Source organism: Macaca mulatta, chromosome 14 (assembly GCF_049350105.2).
Source record: "Macaca mulatta isolate MMU2019108-1 chromosome 14, T2T-MMU8v2.0, whole genome shotgun sequence".
Lineage (NCBI taxonomy): Eukaryota > Metazoa > Chordata > Mammalia > Primates > Cercopithecidae > Macaca > Macaca mulatta.
In genome coordinates, this window is record NC_133419.1 from 87,606,786 (window position 1) to 87,627,920 (window position 21,135).

Here is a 21,135-nt window from a genome sequence, read left to right on the forward strand (position 1 = left end):
GGCCAAGGGCAGTGAGGGGCTTAGCACCCTGGCAAGGAGCTGCAGAGGGTGTGAGGGGTCCCCCAGCAGTGCCCGCCCACCACGCTGCCATCAATGTCTCACTGGGCCTCAGCTGCCTCCCTGCAGGGCAGAGCTCAGGACCTGCATCCTGCCATGCTGGAGCCTCACTCTTACAATCTAAGGGATAGTAAATACACCAATCAGCACCCTGTGTCTAGCTCACCAATCAGCACCCTGTGTCTAGCTCAAGGTTCATAAATACACCAGTCAGTACTCTGTATCTAGCTAACCTAGTGGGGACTTGGATAACTTTTCTGTCTAGCACTCTGTGTCTCTAGGTGGAGGACTGTGAACGCACCAATCAGCACTCTGTCTAGCTCAGGGTTTGTAAATACATCAATCAGTACTCTGTATCTAGCTAACCTAGTGGGGACTTGGAGAACCTTTCTGGCTAGCACTTTGTGTCTAGCTAAAGGATTGTAACCGCACAAATCAGCACTCTGTGTCTAGCTCAGGGATTGCAAATGCACCAATCAGCACTCTGTCAAAATGGACCAATCAGCGCTCTGTAAAATGGACCAATCAGCTCTCTGTAAATGGACCAATCAGCAGGATGTGGGTGGGGCCCGACAAAGGAATAAAAGCAGGCTGCAGGAATCAGTCGGTGGTAACCTGGTCTGGTTGCCCTCCACAGTGTGGAAGGTTTGTTCTTTTGCTCTTTGGGTGCGCAGGGCCTTTATGAGCTGTAACACTCACTGTGAAGGTCTGCAGCTTCAGTCCTGAGGCCAGTGAGACTGAGAACCTGCCAGAAGGAAGAAACTCCGAACACCTCCTAACATCAGAAGGAACGAACTCCAGACACACTATCTTGGAGAACTGAAACACTCACCGTGAGGGTCTGTGGTTTCATTCTTGAAGTCAGTGAGATCGAGAACCCACCAATTCTGGACACAACATTATCTTTAAACTTAATGGTGACATGATGGGAAGGCTTTCTTTTAAAAAACAGCCTGCTATATCTTATAATACCATATAAAGAAATTTACAAATGTAAGCTACTGGTTTACTGCATACTGCTCCTTTTTGCAATTTGTTTTGCATCCTAAAGCATAAATCATCTCCCCTGAGGATTTATCAATGCCTTCGTATTTTGGAATCTGCATAGCAGCACTAGAAAAGATAAGAGTTGTCCTTTCTTTTGAACTTGGGAGTTTCCCTGAAATCACCTCATTTGCCACCCAACTCATCAGCTTTGTCCTCCTTGGCACCATTCCGTTTTTCTCAAATTTCTTTATGCTTCAAGTCTCTATTTAACAGTTAATTAGGACCAGGTGTGTTGGTGCACACCTGTAATCCCAGCACTTTGGGAGGCTGAGATGGGTGGACAGCTTGAGCCAAGGGAGTTCAAGAGTAGTCTCGGTAACATAGGGAGACCCCATCTCTACAAATAATTTAAAAACATTAGCCAGGTGTGGTGGTGTACTTGTGGTCCCAGCTACTCAGGAGGCTGATTCAGGAGGATCTCCTGAGCCCAGGAGATATGGACTGCTGTGAGCCATGATTGTGCCACTGTACTTCAGCCTGGGCAGGAGAGACCACGTCTCAAAACAAACAAAAGACAGTTAACTAAAAGAAACTACCTGGTTTTAACTGTAATTTTAAGTTTTCCTTATTTATTAATGTGTAATTGCTGGGCCCACATAGTAAACATATTGTTTATTATCAGGCATGCAAGCTGTATTGTGCTATTACATTCAGAAACAACTGAGAGTTAACAATTTTTTTTTTTTTTTTTTTGGAGACGGAGTCTTGTTATGTTGCCCAGGTTGGAGTGTAGTGGTGCCATCTTGGCTCACTGCAACCTCCGCCTCCCAGGTTCAAGTGATTCTCCTGTCAGAGCCTCCTGAGTAGCTGGGATTACAGGTGTCCACCACCATGCCTGACTACTTTTTGTATTTTTAGTAGAGATGGGGTTTCACCATAGGCCAGGCTGGTCTTGAACTTGTGACCTCGGGTGATCCACCAAGCTCAGCCTCCCAAAGTGCTGGGATTACAGGCGTCAGCCACCGTGCCCAGTCCATATTAATTGTTTGGTGAATAAGATGTTATTTGTGTACTATTGTACATCTTAACATGATATTTTTTGTTAATATTTGATACTATATTTTAAATACTTAAGAATTTTTTGGTTGATATGTAATGCATTTTATTTTTTCCCATTTAAAACTAAGTTGTTATTTAGCATTTTCTTGTGGAAGGATCATAGATTTTCAGGAATGGATTACTGAAAAAAATAAGCCTGCACTGGTATTTCTGTAATTTTTTGGGTAAGTTTATGCTGTGTTTTTGATCTTCTTAGTTTCTGAATTGGAGATTTGAAAAAAATTGTGATTATCTTGTTCCTATTCTACCATTGTATGTTGGATGTGTTGAGGGGGAGGATAACTTTGAGATCTGCATCTGGTCCTCAGGAATATTCTGGACTTTGGCTAGGATTCAGCAACTGGATGGGATTTTAGGTAGTCTTCCTTGGAAAAGGGAAGGTATATCTGTCTGTAGAAAGAATGATATGCCCGGATATTTGGGTAGCCAGAGACATAGAACTACGGCAGACACTGCTAGTTGCCTCTAATATCTGTTTTTTTCCATTTTGCTCAGTAATAAAACCTCAAATGTTAGCTGGGTATTTGTCCAATTAGTTAAAAAAGATTGTATTTGCCATCCTCTCTTGCAATGAAGTGTGGCCATGTGATCAAGCTTTGTCCAAGGAACGTAAGTCGCAGTAGTTTGTATGGATCTTCTGGGAAGTTTTCTTAAAAAGAGGAAATATGCCCTTCTCTCCCCCGACCCCCCCCCCTTTTTTTGAGACGGAGTCTCTCTCTGTCACCCAGGCTGGAGTGCAGTGGTGTGATCTTGGCCCACTGCAACCTCTGCCTCCTGGGTTCAAGCGATTCTTCTGCCTCAGCCCCTGAGTAGCTAGGATTACAGGAGCGCGTCACCACTTCCAGCAAATTTTTGTATTTTTAGTAGAGACGGGGTTTCACCATGTTGGCCAGGCTGGTCTCAAACTCCTGACCTCAAGTGGTCCACCCACCTCAGCCTCTCACAGTACTAGGATTACAGGTGTGAGCCACCGTGCCTGGCCTCTCTTCCCCTTTTGCTGGTCTTCCTGACCAGCATGTTGATGTCATGTTAGGTGACAGAGTTATTTTCTAAGTCAGGGTGGAAATCACAGGTAGCAGATGGCATAGCAAACTGTCACAGAGGCTGGGATTCCCTAATCGTTATGGAGCCACCATTTTATTCTAGGACTGCCTACCTTTACCTGAGAGAAAGACACTTTTATCTTTTTGCCATTGTTGTTTTGGACTTTTCATCTGAGTATTTCTCTTTTATTTTGTTCAGACAACTACACCTATCTGATATTATCTTGTTCAGTTTTCTTTCTTATTTGCTGTCTTCTCCCTCTAGAATGCTAGTTTCGCGAAAATAAATACCTTGTCGTGTCTCTTGTTTCTGTTTGTTTCCTTAGCACAGTGCCTGGAAAATAGTAATGACTCAGTAAATATTTGTAGATGAATGAATGAAGACTAGGAGATTAGAATGCAATTCTTCTAAAGGTAGTTCGTTTCTGCTTTAAGAGACTATGGAATTTAGAATTCCAAAGAAACTGGTAGGTTTGTTATATGCGAGGAAATTGACTGAGGGGTTATATGACTCAAGCAACACACGACCCTTGTCTTGCTAATTGTTGGCCAAGCTCCCTACCCAGGTCTGCGTTCTAACACACGACTGCCGCCTCTACTGTGTGTGGTGTTTGGTTGACAAGCACCTATCAAGGATGCTGTAGACAGGATTGCTCCATGGCGTAAGGTTTGGACTGGATCACCTATTGCCCTTCCCCACACACGGTCGGGGTGTGAGCATAGCTGAGACTTTTCAAGCCTTCCCAGGTACCACAGAGCTTGGAAAGCCCAGCACCTGCGGGCAGTTCAGTTGCAACTGGCGGGCAGCCGTAGCTGTTTATTACCTGGGGCTCTCGGGAAGGCGAGCTCGTAGTGCTGGGGAGGACGTTTGTCTCAGGCATTCCTCTGGCAACCCTCTTCCTCCAGCGGCTCCCAACAAAGACATTTCATTTAATCCCTTTCTTCCACTCCCCTCCGCTCTACTTGGCTTGGCGTTGGAAGCTGAAGCACAATTTGACCCAAGCCACCTCCTACTGCGCACCTGCCAGAGCGCTCGCGCCCCGGAGCCTGGCACGGCATTGCGTGGGTGGGGAGGCGGCGCGTCCCCGAGCTGCGCTCCCTCGCTTACAGCCTCGGCTCTGGGGGCGAAGATCCATTCTACCTCCGCTCACCCAGCTGCGCCGCCGCGCGGGAGCGCGCCCCAGCGGAAGGCCTCTTGAGGGAGCGCGCACGCGCCGCCTCTCTCCGCCTCCCGGTGCACGTCCCGCCCCCTTAAGCTGCGATACGCCGAGCGCTCAACATCCGAGGACTTTGGCCCAGAGTAACCCCGCTCTCGTGACCTTTCCCCTCCATTCCGCGCCTCCGGCTGCTGGCCGGGCAAGAGGCTGGCGGCTGGGCTCTGGCGCCCCTCCCTGCAGGGCGCAGGCTCTCCCCCTCCCGTCTCCTCCGCGCTGTTCCTCGTCATGGCGGCCCTCAGCAAGTCCATCCCTCATAACTGCTATGAGATTGGCCACACTTGGCACCCTTCCTGCCGGGTCTCCTTCCTGCAGATCACCGGGGGCGCCCTGGAGGAGTCCCTGAAGATCTATGCTCCTCTGTACTTGGTGAGACCCGTCACCCCTCCCGCAGGGCGAGTTTAATGTGGAGGATGGGCCAGGGGCTGCAGTTGGTGATCCCGAGGGGCTCTGGGGGACTTGCCTTGTGTCGGGCTCTCTTTTGGAGGGGTCGGAGTGTTTTGGGGGGCCGGTGGGGGGAAGGCGGAGGTCGCTTGGGGAGGATATACCAATCCCTGCAAGGGAGAAGGAGGAGGGGAATTAGAGGTTGAGCTGTCATCTGAATGCCTGTTGCTAGGAAGAGGATGGGCTCCCAACTTTTAGAATTAAGTTGAGGACACTTAAAAACGTTAATTCAAAGACCAGCGTTATTTTCCTCTGGCCTGCCTTGTGATGGAGAGGTATTTGTAGGTCAGCGAGGCTATGAGAAGTACCTGCAAGCTTTCCTCATCTGGTTTCCCCTGTTTTATTTTGCCTTTTTTTTTTTTAAATGAAGAAGGCATATTTGACCCTGAAGTCCCTGTGGCCTCAGATCTTGACTCAGTTTTGAGATGGTAGGATTGTGATTTGGGGTTTTGCAAGTGTTTTTGCAAGTTCACAGAACAGACTCCTGGGTTGAGATTGTGTGTGGTGATTTAAAGGGTGATGCCAGTATTTCAGTGAGTGAACTTGGTTAGGACATCTGACTTTGTGTCACCTAGGACCTTTTACACAGCTTTACATACGGGCCAATTAATAGGAAATATTTGGCAATATGTATATGTAACCCTGAGGACTATTAAAGATGCTCTTCAATGTTCTCGCCAAAATCTTTTTTTCAATAACCTTATCCTTGATATTAAAGATTTATTATTACTTTGGCCATTGAAGTGCATTGTCTCGTTTTCTTGGCTTACAGAGTTTGTGTCCTAAGAAGACAGATCATATTTTTTGTATGTCTTCTAAGAATTTCGATATTCAGCAGATGATCAATTATTATTTCTCATTGAAGTAATTTAGATTTATACCCTAATGTTCCTGAAAGTGTGTCATGGCTGTATCTGTAGTACTTCTTGAAAAGTCTGATTATGTATTTCAGAGATAACACAGGAGAAGGTGATGACTTTGTCGGAGGTTGCAGGCATCCATTTCATTTTTATTGTATAGACTGATGCTTCTCAAATTTTCATGTATGTTAGGAATCCTCTGAGGATTATGTTAAAATGGGGGTTCTAATTCATGAGGTCCCGGTGGGGCCTGAACCTCTGCTTTCCTAACAAACTCGTGGTAATGCTGATGATGGGGGCTGCACTTTGAATAATAAAGATCTAGAGTAGAGGCCAATAATTATTATTGGAGCTGGAAATTTTTTCCTCGATTTTCTTTGGCAAAGATTCATGTTTATCTGCTTTTCCACATTCACTGTGGCCAGCGTATGTCTCAGATTTTTCCTTTTTCTTTTTGGATATACGGTCTTGTTGCATTGCCATTCTGGCTGGAGTGCAGTGGTGCAACCACAGCTCAATGCATAAGGCTCAGATGTGTAAAAAATAAAACATCTACAAACATTATTGAGCTCTTGATACACAACTATACAAAAGATTGTTCCTGCCCTCAGAGGATTATGATATAGGTGGAAAGAGAGTTTATGCTGTCTACTTCTCCCTTTGAAAATCCATAGCACTTTTCATTCATTAATTCATTCACTTAACAAATATTTGTTGAATGCCTGATACTTGTTATATCAATAGCTTAGACAATTTATGGATTATAGTCTATGATAGGGAAGTTCAGGGCAGCAACAGGAGCATAGGTTCTCCTACTCCTACTTTAACAAGGTAGGTTGGGGGTGTTCAGGAAAGGAGTTGTGTTTTACTACTATATCTCCAACAAGATTAAGTACTTATTGAGGATAAATTTTCCATCTCATGTGGCCTTGTACCCTTACATCTGTGTATATGAAAATTTGGGTTGCTACTCATCAGTAGTTGTGAAATAAAATTAGTGGGAACTGAATAGCATTTTATTTTATATTAAGTGAAATGGAAGAAAATAAAAAATGTTGGAACACATTGCGCGTACTAAGGATAAGCATTATTTCGTGACAGTTTTGTTTCAGTTATCCATGTAGGTGTGGGTGGTGCTACTTGGAGCATATAGCTGTTTTCTTTGTAAGTGTTGGATAGTTGATTAAATGTATACCCCCATGTACTAAGATGCAAGGTGGTGTGGTGGAAAGAAATTGGGCTTTAAAAAGGGATCAGGCGGGGTGCGGTGGCTCACACCTGTAATCCCAGCACTTTGGGAGCCCAAGGCATGTGGATCACCTGAGGTCAGGAGTTCGAGACCAGCCAACTTGACCAATATGGTGAAACCCCATCTCTACTAAAAATATAAAATTAGCTGGGCGTGGTGCACATGCCTATAATCCCAGCTACTTGGGAGGCTGAGGCAGGAGAATCACTTGAATCTGGGAGGCGGAGGTTGTAGTGAGCTGAGATTGCGTCATTTTACTCCAGCCTGGGAAACAAGAGCAAAACTCTGTCACAAAACAAAACAAACAAACAAACAAAAAAAAGGGATTGGGGTATCAGGGTTTGAATCTCAGCTCTTCATTTATCAGCTGTTTGACTTTATATATGTTATTTTATCTTTTTGAGAATTATATGAAATAGTGCATTGATGATGTATCACATCTAGTTTATCATAGGTTTTGAATAATTATGCATATTTTTCTTCCTCCCTTCTCTGGTGGCACTTAAGAGTGAAGTTCATGGAAGATGGGTAGGGGAAGCCTCTTGAAGTAAGTGGTCCTTGACTTGTGCCTTAAGTATAAGGCTGTACAGACATTGATTCATGCAGTAGATATTTATAGCATACCTATTCTTAATGGAGAGGAGGGAGGATAATGTAAACTGAGGCAGAAAACTAAGTGGTTTCGTAAGAGAGGCAATGCATATATTGTCTATAACAGAATGTTTGCATACAGGAGTTGTGAACGATAACAACTTATGTTTATTATGTGCTTAGTCCTTAACATCTTTTTTAACCCTTACACAACTCCAGCTTCTTATCCCCGTTTTATAGGTAAGACAACTGAAGGTTAGAGACATTAAGTGATTCACAAGATTTAAATCTAGTAAGGAAAAAGACAGGATTCAGTTCTCATGGTTTTTTTTTTTTTTTTTTTTTTTTTGACTGAAAGTCAGACTGAAGGACAGGCTAAAGGAACCATTGAGGGTTTTTTTGTGTGCATGCTATTGAGTTTTTTTTTTTTTTTTAAACAAAGGGGTTGTAAGTACAAAATAATGCTTTCAGATGCTAAATATGGTAACACTGGGAAGACTAGATAGGAAAGATGTTTGAGAAATTGATGCAGTAGATTCACTAAGTGGTATAAAGAGTCAGAACTCCTGTGGAATCTCACCCTGCAATTTACTATCAATAGGATCTTTAGAAAAATTATTGAATTGCATGGAGCCTTAGTCTCCTTGCTTTGCAGAAGATGATTGTATCCATTTTTTAAGGTCTGTTGTGAGGAGTTAAATAGGATAATAGTGCATTAATTATGATCTGTGTCTCCATCTCCTGTTAAAACAGTGGTTTGTGTTTAGACTCGTGTAGTACCTCATTAAATGCTTAGTATGTGTCTAAATGAGTGAAGGTATGAATGAATGAACTCATGAATAGTGCAGGAGTGAAGAGATATTTGGCAGGTCTGCCAGAGAAAATGAAAGGGCAGTTCTAGAGGCATTTTGCAGGCAGAATGAACAGGACTTAGAGACCAAGGATATTGGGGCAGTGTGAGGACTTGTTTATACTTCTAGGCTGTCAAGTCAGATTGTTGCAATTGCCATTATTGCTAGAAATGGAGAAGCTCCAAAGGCAAGATGGTGTAGGGACCAATGGAGAGCTTTCCCCTTGGCCCTCTGAAGGTTCACCAAAAATCACTGACAGGAGGCAGATGGATTAATAGGAGAAAGGGCATGTACCAATTTATTTAACATGTATACACGGGAGCCTTCAGAATGAAGACCCCAAAATACAGGGGAAATTATCTGTTTTTATGCTTATGTTCAACAAAGTATAGATAGCTATGTAGAAATGTGATTGGACAATAATGCTAATGCTAATAGACTGATTGGGGAAGCAAGGCCTGTCTGTCTAGATTCTTCTTGACCTCTCTGAGCATTCATTCTTTTCTTTTGGGTGTGGGGTAGGACCCTCTCTGGAATGGGGGCTTATGACTTACAGTCAAACAAGGTAAGTCAGATAGTTTCTTTATGGCCAGTTTTTACATGGAAAGGCGAAGGGAAAGTTAGTATGATATTTTAAGATTTTCTGGCTGGCTTTGGGGAAAATAGGTTCTGGTTTTTATGACCTGCCTTGCGGAAAATTCTAGTTTCTAAGGCTAGCTCAGAGGAGAATGGGACTAGGAGACAGGAGAGCAGGAGAAGGTCAGGAAAAAAATTCTGCTTCTAAGGCTGCTTCTGAGGCCTTCATTTTGGGGTGTTGTATTCTGAGTCCCAACAAGAAGGAAGATTTTTTTTATCAGGGGTATTTTCTGGAGCCTATAAAATAGGTCTTATATATCTGCTTTTCATTGGAAACATTACGTGATAATGTAATGTAAAAATCGTTTAGTTATTGAATAGAAAGATAAAGTGAGCCCCTTATTTACACCCCCATAAAATAGGTCTCAAGCAAAAATCAAGGGGGATTATGCACAGATTTACAATTCCATGGTCTCCAAAGCTCTTGATTTCTGGGGAATATCTTAAATTGTATAACAGTCAGATTGTAAAAAAAAAAAAATGCATATTTCTATGGAATACATAAAAGATAACTCTTGTTTTATGAGTTATGACTTCGAGAAAAAAATTCGTGCCTCAATTTGTGCATAAGCAAGTATATGGATACTTTCTTTTCTTGATTATGAAAAGATGATGTGGATTGAAAGGCTGGAACACAGACTTATGTTGTATAAATCTATCTGTATAAGCTTTGGAAGTAAAAAATGTGGTAAGACCTTGACAATAGATTGATCATTTGTTAATTATCTTATTAGTTATTGAGTACTTAGGTGATAGGCAGGTGATGGGTGGTAATTAGGGAAGGGGAGTTAATTAAAGTGATGGTTTAATAAAGAACTAAATAAAATAGTTTTAAGAAAGTCTTTTGAAAATGTCAGTACAATTTCTTACATTACAGTTACTTCCATTACTTTTATAGTATAGTGAATGAGAATTATGTTTTCATCCCCAAGGACTTAAACTGGGCACATAGAATGCCTAATAGTGGTCGATGGTTTGATGATTAAGGGTTTTATAATATTTTAGATTTATTATTCTTCCATTATCGTAATCTAGTACATAATACAGTACTGTATTAAAGACTTAATTCAAATCTCTATTGACCGTAGGTTAAACTTTTAAATTGCCTTTTAATTAATCACTAATCTTAGTTTTCTTTCTACTCATTGATATGCTCTTAAGCAATATTGTGATTGAGGTTTGTGTATTTTTTCCTTCAGGTAATAGGAAATGAATCTGTTTTATCTTTGGATACTAGGAATATAGTTAATAAGTATTTGTTAGTGACCCTGAATAATTAATTAGTCAAGTTAGTAAGGTGAATTGATCTTATATACTATATGTGAGGCTCTGTCTTCCTCATAATTATACTTGAGAGGAATCAATAATTGAAATAAATTAAAGATTTTAACTAACTTGGCTCATAGGAGTATTGAAAAATATTTAGTGGCTGGGCGGGTTGGCTTACGCCTGTAATACCAGCATTTTGGGAGGCCAAGCTGGGCGAATCACCTGAGGTCAGGAGTTTGAGACCAGTCTGGCCAACATGGTGAAACCCCATCTCTACTAAAAATACAAAAATTAGCCGGGCACCTTGGCACGTGCCTGTAGTCCCAGCTACTAGGGAGGCTGAGGCAGGAGAATCACTGGAACCTGGAGGCGGAGGTTGCAATGAGCCTAGATTGCGCCACTGGACTCCAGCCTGGCGACAGAGCGTGAGTCCGTCTCTAAAAAAAAAAAAAAAAAAAAAAAGGAAATGGACCTTAAATGGACCTAAAATAATTTATATATGAAAGAAAAGTATTAAGGAAGAGTGCTAAATCAAGTATCATCAAATTTGAGCATGTTCCTTTTATAAGAATGCTGAATTTTTTCAACTTTCATTTATTTTGTATAGTCTTTTGACTCATTGGATTTGTCAGGTTGCTTTGGTTTCTTGATTCTTACTTGATTTTGGGGGTTTGGATTGTGATTAATTCACTTTGGGAGTTTCCTTGAAAGATTCTGCACCTCTTGGCAGTGATGAAGGGAGGCTTGTTCTGATTAGCTTCAATTTTTAAACCTTGAAGGAAATACACACGGGACTATTTTTTTTTCAGACCCGCATGTCAGAAACTCGCAAGCATAGGAGGCACTGAATTAACCAGAACCAGCCGAATTTCACTGTGCCCCTAGCTGCATTTAGAGCCCGTGGAGTGTAATATAACTGTATTTACTCTGAATCTTCATTTCCTTTCACTGTCTCTTTTCTACCCTTATTTCATTCATCAAATATTACATGAGAGTAAGCAATACTGGAGTGAGGGGAACATGGAGGTTAACAGTGAAGGGGGAAGATAAACTTAAAATAAAAAATTATCTGTGATAAGTGCTATTAAGAAGACATACGGAGTGTTACTAGGCTGTTTACAAGAGGATCCATTCTAGTGTAGAGGGTTTGGGAAGCCTTTCCTAAGGAAGTGACATGGTGATTATATGAATATATATAAAGTGAACATATATTAGGTTTAACATTTATGGCACAAAACCCAAATTTTAACGTGAGGAAATCAAGAGAAATAAGAAGCCATTACTTTATAGAAAAAGAGTTTATGTGACAATTTCACGAATCCAGTACCCTGGTCAAGAATTTGGCCTTTGCTTACCTTGAAGTCAAAGGCAGTAAGAAAACTTTACTGCTGCCAGGCGCGATGGCTCACGCCTGTAATCCCAGTACTTTGGGAGGCTGAGGCGGGCGGATCACGAGGTCAGGAGATTGAGACCATCCTGGCCAACATGGTGAAACGCCGTCTCAAATACAAAATATTAGCTGGGTGTGGTGGCGGGCACCTGTAGTTCCAGCTACTTGGGAGGCTGAGGAAGAAGAATGTTGTGAACCCGGGAGGCCTCGGAGCTTGCAGTGAGCTGAGATCGCGCCACTGCACTCCAGTCTGGGTGACAAAGCGAGACTCTGTCTCAAAAAAAAAAAAAAAAAAAAAAAAACTGTACTGCCTACAAATACCTCGATTAACAAATGCTCTGAAACTGAACCTTCCTTCTAATAAAATCTGTTTTAAATTATAGTAGTCAGAAATTTTCAATTACGAATGTTAGAAAAACTATTTGAATAACTTCTATTTGTCTTACCCCATTTAAGGGTAAGTTGAGATTGTTTTAGACAAAATTGTGAAGTCTGAGAAGTTAACCATCTTTTTTTTATTTTTATTTTTTTGAGATGGAGTTTAGCTCTTGTTGCCTAGGCTGGAGTGCAATAGCACAATCTCGGCTCATGCCAACCTCCACCTCCTGGGTTCAAGTGATTCTCCTGCCTCAGCCTCCTGTGTAGCTGGGACTACAAGTGTGTGTCACCGTGCCTGGCTAATTTTGTATTTTTAGTAGAGATGGGGTTTCACCATGTTGGTTAGGCTGATCTTGAGCTCCTGATCTCAAGTGATCCACCCGCCTCTGTTACAGGAAAGGGATCCTGATTTAGACCCCAAGAGAGGGTTCTTGGATTTCACACAAGAAAGAATTCAGGGTGAGTCCGCAGTGCAAAGCAAAAGCAAGTTTATTAAGAAAGTAAAGTGGTGAAAGGACAGCTACTCCATAGACAGAGTAGGACATTCCTCAAAGTCAGAAGAGGAACGCATCCACCCTAGGTATAATGCCTGTATATATGGGGAGATGTGCACTGCTACAAGGGTTTGTGTTGTGATAAAGGATTAATTTTCTTAATTACTATATTTTGCAAGAATTGATATTATTGTTAAAGCAAAATTAGGAATGCCTTTGTTCTTCAGATATTGGGATATGTGGACACTCCCAAGTCTGGATCTGTTTTTGTAAATGTTATTAATTTGTTCCTTTAACCGTAAATATCTAGAGGCTAGGAATGCCTAATTTTCTGAGAATGCAGCCCAGCAGGTCTCAGCCTCATTTTCCTAGCTCTCACTCAAAATGGAGTCTCCCTGGCTCGAGCGCCTCTAACACCTCTGCCTCCCAAAGAGCTGGCATTACAGGTGTGAGCCACTGTGCCAGGGCAAGCATCTTTTTAAAGTTTTCTTTTTCTGCGCTCTTTTCTCTTTTTCCCATGGTTAAATTTCATGATTAGATTTCTTTTCTGGTTCAGGTAGGTGGTTAGGGTTACCCTATCAAAGAATAGTAAAGGATTTTATATCCATCAAATGGTTGACAGACTAATTAATTATTAGACTTTAATATGAATGAGTTGAAGTGCAGTTTAAACCTTTTAATGTTGGCTTTATCTTCTTTTTAATGGAATTTATGTATCAACAAATAGTGAGACAGTTGTTATTTTTTAGTCAAGATAGTTACTGTTATCTGTGATTTCTTCTCTTTCTCAAATCATCCTTACTTCCAGGGCTTAAACTCTTAGTGTTCATGTGTTCTGTTTAAAGGATTCAATTCATTACCCAATATTCACCCAATTTATCACCCAGTATTCTTAATGAGACTGCAACAAATATGTATACTTTCTGTTTTTCATCTGAATATTGTTGTTCAATTAGAAATATATTAGGTTTTTTCCCATTATTTAAAGTATTTCGCATTAGAGTCCATGATATTTGTGCTTAAGTATGCAGAAGATGGCAGGGTATGAAAGAGTGGTTAGGTTTAAAGTTGTCGTGCTGCATGTGAGTTATATCACTGAAAGTTGAAGTGACAGGTGTGTGTTTTCAAGACTTTCTCTATATTACAAAAATATTGGCATTACTCAGTTTTTTTTTTTTTTTTGAGACGAAGTCTTGCTCTGTCGCCCAGGCTGGAGTGCAGTGGCATGATCTCAGCTCACTGCAAGCTCCACCCCCCGGGTTCATGCCATTCTCCTGCCTCAGCCTCCCCAGTAGCTGGGACTACAGGCGCTCGCCACCATGCCCGGCTAATTTTTTGTATTTTTAGTAGAGACGGGATTTCATCGTGTTAGCCAGGTTGGTCTCAATCTCCTGACCTTGTGATCCGTCTGCCTTGGCCTCCCAAAGTGCTGGGATTTCAGGCGTGAGCCACCACTCCCGGCCGGTATTACTCAGTTTTGAACATGAGTATAATATATGCAGGGCTCAATCTGAGTCTTGTTCCTGATCACGTTTTGTTTCAGTGTTGTAACTTAAGTTTATTTTTATGTTTATCTTGAAAGCCTATCTCAACTTTTATGTAAAAAATTGAAAATGTAGGAGAGGAAGGCTATTACAGGTAAGGTATGTAAGGCTTAATGGTCATCGCTAAAGTTTGATAGTATGATTTTCATTATAGGGAGGCTTTACAATATAATCATGGAAAACTTTTGAAGATTGCTTGTATCTTTCCACATATATTATTAACAAGTTGCCCCAGTTTTTTGGCTTGTTTTGTTTTTAATAAGCTGGTTCTTGTATCTGTTGGGGGCAGCATGGTGTAATGCACTGGTTGTGAGTTACAAGATATGAGTTTTTGTTTTGCTTTGCGATTTATGATGCAATTTCTTCATTTATGAATAGAAGAGAATCCTGCCTTAACTTCATGGCTTGCTGTGGGAATCATGAGAGAGAGTGCACATATAAAAGCTTTAAAAACTGTAAGAAGATAGGTAAATATTGGTCTAGGATACTTGGTTTCTTGTCATTTTGTTTGAGATGTTTATATTTGGCTTTTGTAGCTAATGATTCTAACCTTAAAAATAAAGATGTTGGAAGCAGTTGAGATTGCTAGAATTACAGGTGTATGCCACCACACTCAGGTAATTTTTTGTATTTTTAGTAGAGACAGGGTTTCGCTTTGTTGGCCAGACTGGTCTTGAACTCCTGGTCTCAAGCTTATTAGAGTTCTTCAGAGAAACACAAGCCTCTGTGTGTGTGTGTGTGTGTGTGTGTGTGTGTATGTGTGTATAAAATAAAAAATTGGCTCACAATTTTGGAGGCTTCATAAGTGCCAAGATCTGCAGTTGGCATGCTGGAGACCCAGAGAGCCAACGTGTAATTCCAGTGTTAGTCCAAAGACCTGAGTACTAGAAGAGACAATGGTGTAAGTTCCAGTCTGAAAGCCAGCAGGCTGTAGACCCAAGAAGAACTGGTGTTTCAGTCAGGTCTGAAGGCAGGAAAATACCAGTGTCCTAGCTCAATAAATCAGACAGGAGGAGGAGTTTGGTTTTTTGATCTCTTCCGGTCTTCAACCGAGAGGATGAGGCCTACTCACATTAGGAAGGGCAGTCTGTTTTTCACAGTCTACTGATTCAAATGTTAATCTCACCTAGGAGCACCCTCATAGACATACGCAGAATAATCATTTGACCAAATGTCTAGGCATTCCTTGGCCCAATTAGGTTAATGCATAAAATTAAACATGGTATATAGGAAAATTTGTTTGTTAAAACAAATAATTCTACCTCCTTTATTATATTATTTTTTTTTTTTTTGACAGTTTTGCTCTGTCACCCAGGTTGGAGTGCAGTGGCGTGATCTTGGCTCGCTGCAACCTCTGTCTCCTGGGTTCAAGTGATCCTCCTGCCTCAGCCTCCTGAGTTGCTAGAATTACAGGTGTGTGCCACCACACTCAGGTAATTTTTTGTATTTTTAGTAGAGACAGGGTTTCGCTTTGTTGGCCAGACTGGTCTTGAACTCCTGGTCTCAAGTGATCTATCCGCCTTGGCCTATGATAAATAATTTTTAAAAACAAGGTCTTATTTTTTAAAAGCATTTTGAAAACTTTAAAATTTTTTTAAAAAACTTACTTAATTAATTATTTTTGAGATGAAGTCTCACTCTGTCACCCAGGCTGGAGTGCAGTGGTGCGATCTCAGCTCACTGCAACCTCGGCCTCCTGGATTCAAGCAATTCTCTTGCCTCAGCCTCCCAAGTAGCTGAGATTGCAGGTGCCCACCATCATGACTGGCTATTTTTTGTATTTTTATAGAAATGGGGCTTCACCATGTTGGGCAGGCTGATCTTGAACTCCTGACCTCAGGTGATCCACCTGCCTAGGCCTCCCAAAGTGCTGACATCAGCCACCGTGCCCAGCCCAAAAATTTTTAGAAAAAAATTACAAGAGGTCTTCTGACTATGGATGAATATCCTACTTTAGTTCTGTTGTTTGAAGTTCTTTTTTTTAATTTATTTTTATTTTTTTTATTGAGATGGAGGCTTGCTCTGTTGCCTAGGCTGGGGTGCAGTGGTGTGATCATGGCTCACTGCAGTCTCTGCCTCCTAGGTTCAAGTGATTCTCCTGCGATTCTCCTGCCTCAGCCTCACGAGTAGCTGGGATTACAGGCGTGTGCCACCACGCCTGGCTAATTTTTGTATTTTTAGTAGAGACGAGGTTTTGCCATGTTGTCTGAGCTGGTCTCAAACTCCTGACCTCAAGTGATCCACCCGCCTCAGCCTCCCAAAGTTCTGGGATCATAGGCATGAACCACCATACCTGGCCTTTCCCAGATATTCTGATTATCAGAGATAGAAATCTCTTCTTAACACTTAATAAAACAAACCTGCACAACACAAAAAGGAATTGAGGTTGGGTCAGGAAGCAATTCTGCAGACTGAAGGAAATAGCATTTTCAAAATGCCTACTATGTGCTGGTTACTCTGCTAAATACTTTATATTTGTTATCAGATTTATTAAAAAGTACCTATTAATAGATTTTGGGGCCGGGCGTGGTGGCTCACACCTGTAATCCCAGCACTTTTGTGAGGCCAAGGTGGACGGATCATGAGGTCAGGAGTTTGAGACCAGCCTGGCTAATATGGTGAAACCCTGTCTCTACTAAAAATACAAAAATTAGTTGGGCATAGTGGCGCATGCCTGTGATCTCAGCTGCTTGGGAGGCTGAGGCAGGAGAATCCTGCCTCTTGAACCCAAGAGGTGGAGGTTGCAGTGGGCCGAAATCGCGCGACTGCACTCCAGCCTTGGCAATGGAACATTACTCTGAATTTAAAAAAATAAAAATAAATAAAAAAACAAGAAAAAAAGTTTAGATTTTATAGATCTTGGACAAGGAAAAGGGTAAAGTTAATTGCACAGCTGGTTGTTGTCTGGTCTCTTCTATTGGAATTAATTCTTTTTATTTGCTAATTTAGTGTTGTGAATGTTGTGTTCCCATCTTCTTTCCTCTTTATTTTTTTGTAGACTGGAACTGCAGTTTCTAGCCCCTGAGTCATCATGGGTGCCTTATTTAGTCTTTCTGCAGGTTAGATCACCACATTTCTGAATAGTCAGGTCATTTTTATATCTTAGTTGTAATTGCCCTATGTTTTTGTGTTTTTCTCTGAGAATAAGCAACTTGAACTTCTGTAGGAGCTATAAGTCACAGGTTTAAATTTATAACATGCAGTATGGATAAGTGATAATGCTCCTTATTTAGAATGTGTTTTGACTTCAACATCAATTGGTAATTAAGAGCCACTTGCCTGACTTCAATCCCTGCTCTACATCTATCAGTTACGTCACCTTGAGTAACTTCATCTCTCTGTATTAACTTTTTCTTCTTCTTCCTTTTTTTTTGAGACGGAGTCTCCCTCTGTCGCCCAGGCTGGAGTGCAGTGGCGTGATCTCAGCTCACTGCGAACTCCGCCTTCCAGGGTCACGCCATTCTCCTGCCTCAGCCTCCTGAGTAGCTGGGACTACAGGTGCCCACCACCATGCCTGGCTAATTTTTTTGTATTTTCAGTAGAGACGAGGTTTCACCATGTTAGCCAAGGTGGTCTCGATCTCCTGACTTCATGATCCACCTGCCTTGGCCTCCCAAAGTGCTGGGATTACAGGTGTGAGCCACCACGCCAGGCCTGTACTAACATTTTCTTATCTCTAAAATGGGGATAATAAAATCATGCCCATTAAAATGATGCCCAATAAAATGAGGAGATTGAAATCTAAAGTGCATCTAAACAAAGATTTTTCATAGAAATAGTTGTAGGGTAAAGATTGTTATGATAATTAAATGAGTTGATATTTGTATGGTATATAGGATGGTGCCTGGCACAAGTGCTATATAAGCATTTTTAAAAAATAAAATAAAAATCCTGGAACTAGCATATTAAAAATATATAAATTTGTTATACTCTTTCCTTTAAGGCAGTTGTTCTTACTCAATAAGGGGCACAATTTTACCTCCTAGGAGACATTTAACAATGTAGGCATTTTTGGTTATCACAGCTGGGGGGATTCTATTGCCATTTAGAAAGTAGAGAGCAGGGATGCTGCTAAACATCCTTCAATGCTTAGGACAGCCCTGCACAACAGATGATCTGGCCCAAAATGTCAATAGTGCCAAGGTTGAGAAACCCTACCTTAAAGAAATAATTTTTTTTTTGCTAGAGATTACTCTAAGAAAGATTAAATACATACAACATAAAATTGACTCTTATTTGCGAACTATTTAATTTTCCAAAGAAACTAGATTTCTCACACTATCACACCCTTTAGAAATGTATTCTTCTGGAAGAGTTTAACGATCAAACTCGGAGGCTCACGATGACTGCTAATTTAGAGTTTGGTACTAGGAAGGCTAAGATCGTGGGTCAGCCCCTTTGAGGGCCAATTAGCTTTATTCCGTGGCCACAAAGTGCAATCCCAGTACAGTCAACCATCTCTATGGCAAATGTGCAGCACTAATCAAATGGGGAAAGAAACGAGAATAACAAGGGAATGTATATAGTGCTGATGGATGTTTAATAGTGATAATCTTATGAAGAGATACTTCTAAATTGGGGGCCTGACCTTATAATTTTGTATCACTCTTCAGTCTGTGCCCATCATATTAGTCATGTTGGTCTCCATACTTGTGTTTCATCAACTCTGGTTAATACTGCCTCTGTCCTTTGACTCATGCCTGGAATATCTGTGAAGATACTCACTTATGTTTGCTTCTGGGTACTTTTTTTTTCTTGAGACAGTCTCACTCTGTTGCCTAGGATGGCGTGCAGTGGTGTGATATTGGCTCACTGCAGCCTCTGCCTTCTGGGTTCAAGCAATTCTCCTGCCTTAGCCTCCTGAGTAACTGGGATTACAGGTGCATGCCACCACACCTGGTTAATTTTTGTATTTTTAGTAGAGACGGTGTTTTACCATGTTGCTCAGGCTGGTCTCGAACTCCTGACCTCATGATCCACCCGCCTCGACCTCCCAAAGTGCTGGGATTATAGTTGTGAGCCACTGCATCCAGCCCCTTTTTCTGGGCACTTTATTGTTTTATAATTTTCAAATTTAGGTACATGATTTATTTCAAATTAATTTTTATGTATAGTTTGAAGTAGGACTGAAAGTACGTTTTCCCCCCTGCATAGATGTCCAATTCTTCCAATATCATTTATTTTATTTTTTATAAATAAATAATTTAAAATAAATAAATTGTTTATTATAGTTTGACCGACTTGGCCAGGCTGGTCTTGGACGCCTGACCTCATGATCCACCTGCCTCGGCCTCCCAAAGTGCTAGGATATAAGCATGAGCCACCACACTCTGCCCATTTATTTTTAAAAAATTACATAATTTTAGAAGTAGAAAAAAAATGAATACTTTGTGTTGTTTAATTTAACCTCCTTATTTACTAAATGAGGAGACTGAAATCTAAAGAGCACCTAAACAAGGATTTTTCATAGAAATAGTTGTGGGGTTAATATTAAAAATAAAATCTCTTAATTGTATTGTATTATGCTGATTGTTTCCACTCCCTGTTGAGATTTGTTTCTACGATAATTAATTCTTCTTTCTCACACTTGTTCTCGTCACCCCAATATTATAAATTGTAACATATATTTATTGCAGAAAGTCTGGAACATATCCAAAAGTGAAAAGAAGAAAATTAAAATAATCTATTATCAACCATTTAGGGATAATCAAGGTATAACATTCTAGTATTTGTTCTGTATGTTCACTACAAATTTTTTTTGTAATCTGTCTTTTCACTTTATATATTTTGATTAATTTTCCTAGGGCATTAAATAGTCTTCTAAAGCCAGGTCTTATAAATACATAAATACAGATCTGTATTTTAACCATAGTGTTATGATGTGATGATGTGCCTTTTTTAGCTAAATCTTTATATGCATATTTGAAAAATTCATAAGAAATTAACAAATGTGGAATTATTTGGTCAAAGCATATGAACATTACAAACGCTTTGATTATAAAATGTGATGTTTCTGAAGGTATCTGATGTCTGATGATTTTATACTTGAGTGCAAGTGCTATTATAATTACTACATGGCTAACACAATTATTGGTATGTTATTTGTTTACTCTAGTGCTTCCTAACCTTTTTCATGCTGTAGTGTGCTGTGGTTTACATAGAAAATGATAAAAATATGTGGCACACTGGGGAAAACAGAGGTGGTGGTCACCCTGCCCTGTTACCTTATGTCTGACCTGGCTAACTAGACTACTGAGTGGATCAGTATTTTAGCCACTTGTAAACCTTGGTTAGAAGCTCTGGGTTACAGTACAGTGATGATAAGGTCCTAGGTTATTTTCTATGTCTTGTGTTAGATATTTCCTGTTTCTCATAATAGACTGTACAGTTTGGTCTATCAATATGGTAAATATGTACAATTTATGTACTTTACTGTTAATGGACATTTAGGTTGTTACAGTATTTGTAATTATAGATAATACTATAAATATGTCTTTTGGCGGACATGAGCATTTCTTTCTTTTTTTTAATTTTTAAAACTTAATTATTTAGTTACTACAGAGGTAATGGGAGAAATAATATTATGAAATAAAATATATTCTGATAAAACAATAGGAAATAATATTTTAATCAAATAGAGCTAATGTCATTCAAACACATTAAAATTGCTAACATATTTTGAGCACTTATGGTATACCAAGCATGGTGCTAAGCCTTTTATTATCTCATTCAATTTTCACAACAAATTTGTAAAATAGACATTACTTGTTTCTTAATTGATATACAAATATTAGTATAGATGTTTGATAAAGAATGAATAGTTATCTCAATGTAAGGTTAAACATAAAATAAAAATAAAGAGCTATTTCATAGTTGATGATTTGATAAGCACTTATTTCTTTTGAGTAAATACCTGGGAGTGGAATTACTGGGTTATGGGGTAGGTACACAATTAATTAGATGCTATCAAACAACCGGTTTTCCAAAGTGACCACAATTTTACATTGTC

General features: G+C 40.3%; 1 protein-coding gene across 7 annotated transcripts in view; it reads left to right on the top strand.

Moving 5' to 3' along the window:
• Positions 1-4,459: 4,459 nt before the first annotated feature.
• TMEM135 (transmembrane protein 135) overlaps positions 4,460-21,135 on the top strand; it is a 262,469-nt gene continuing 245,793 nt past the window's right edge. For 3 of the 7 annotated variants that reach the window (XM_015115383.3, XM_015115377.3, XM_015115378.3), the window contains exon 1: positions 4,460-4,789. Coding sequence is in view for 3 of the 7 variants with exons in the window: in XM_015115377.3 (XP_014970863.2) it covers positions 4,649-4,789 (141 nt within the window). In the remaining 4 variants the exon portion in view is untranslated. Of the gene's footprint in view, positions 4,790-15,423; positions 15,540-21,135 lie in introns of all 7 variants that reach the window. The other 4 variants (XM_077964170.1, XM_077964168.1, XM_077964171.1 and 1 more) reach the window with 2 other exon arrangements.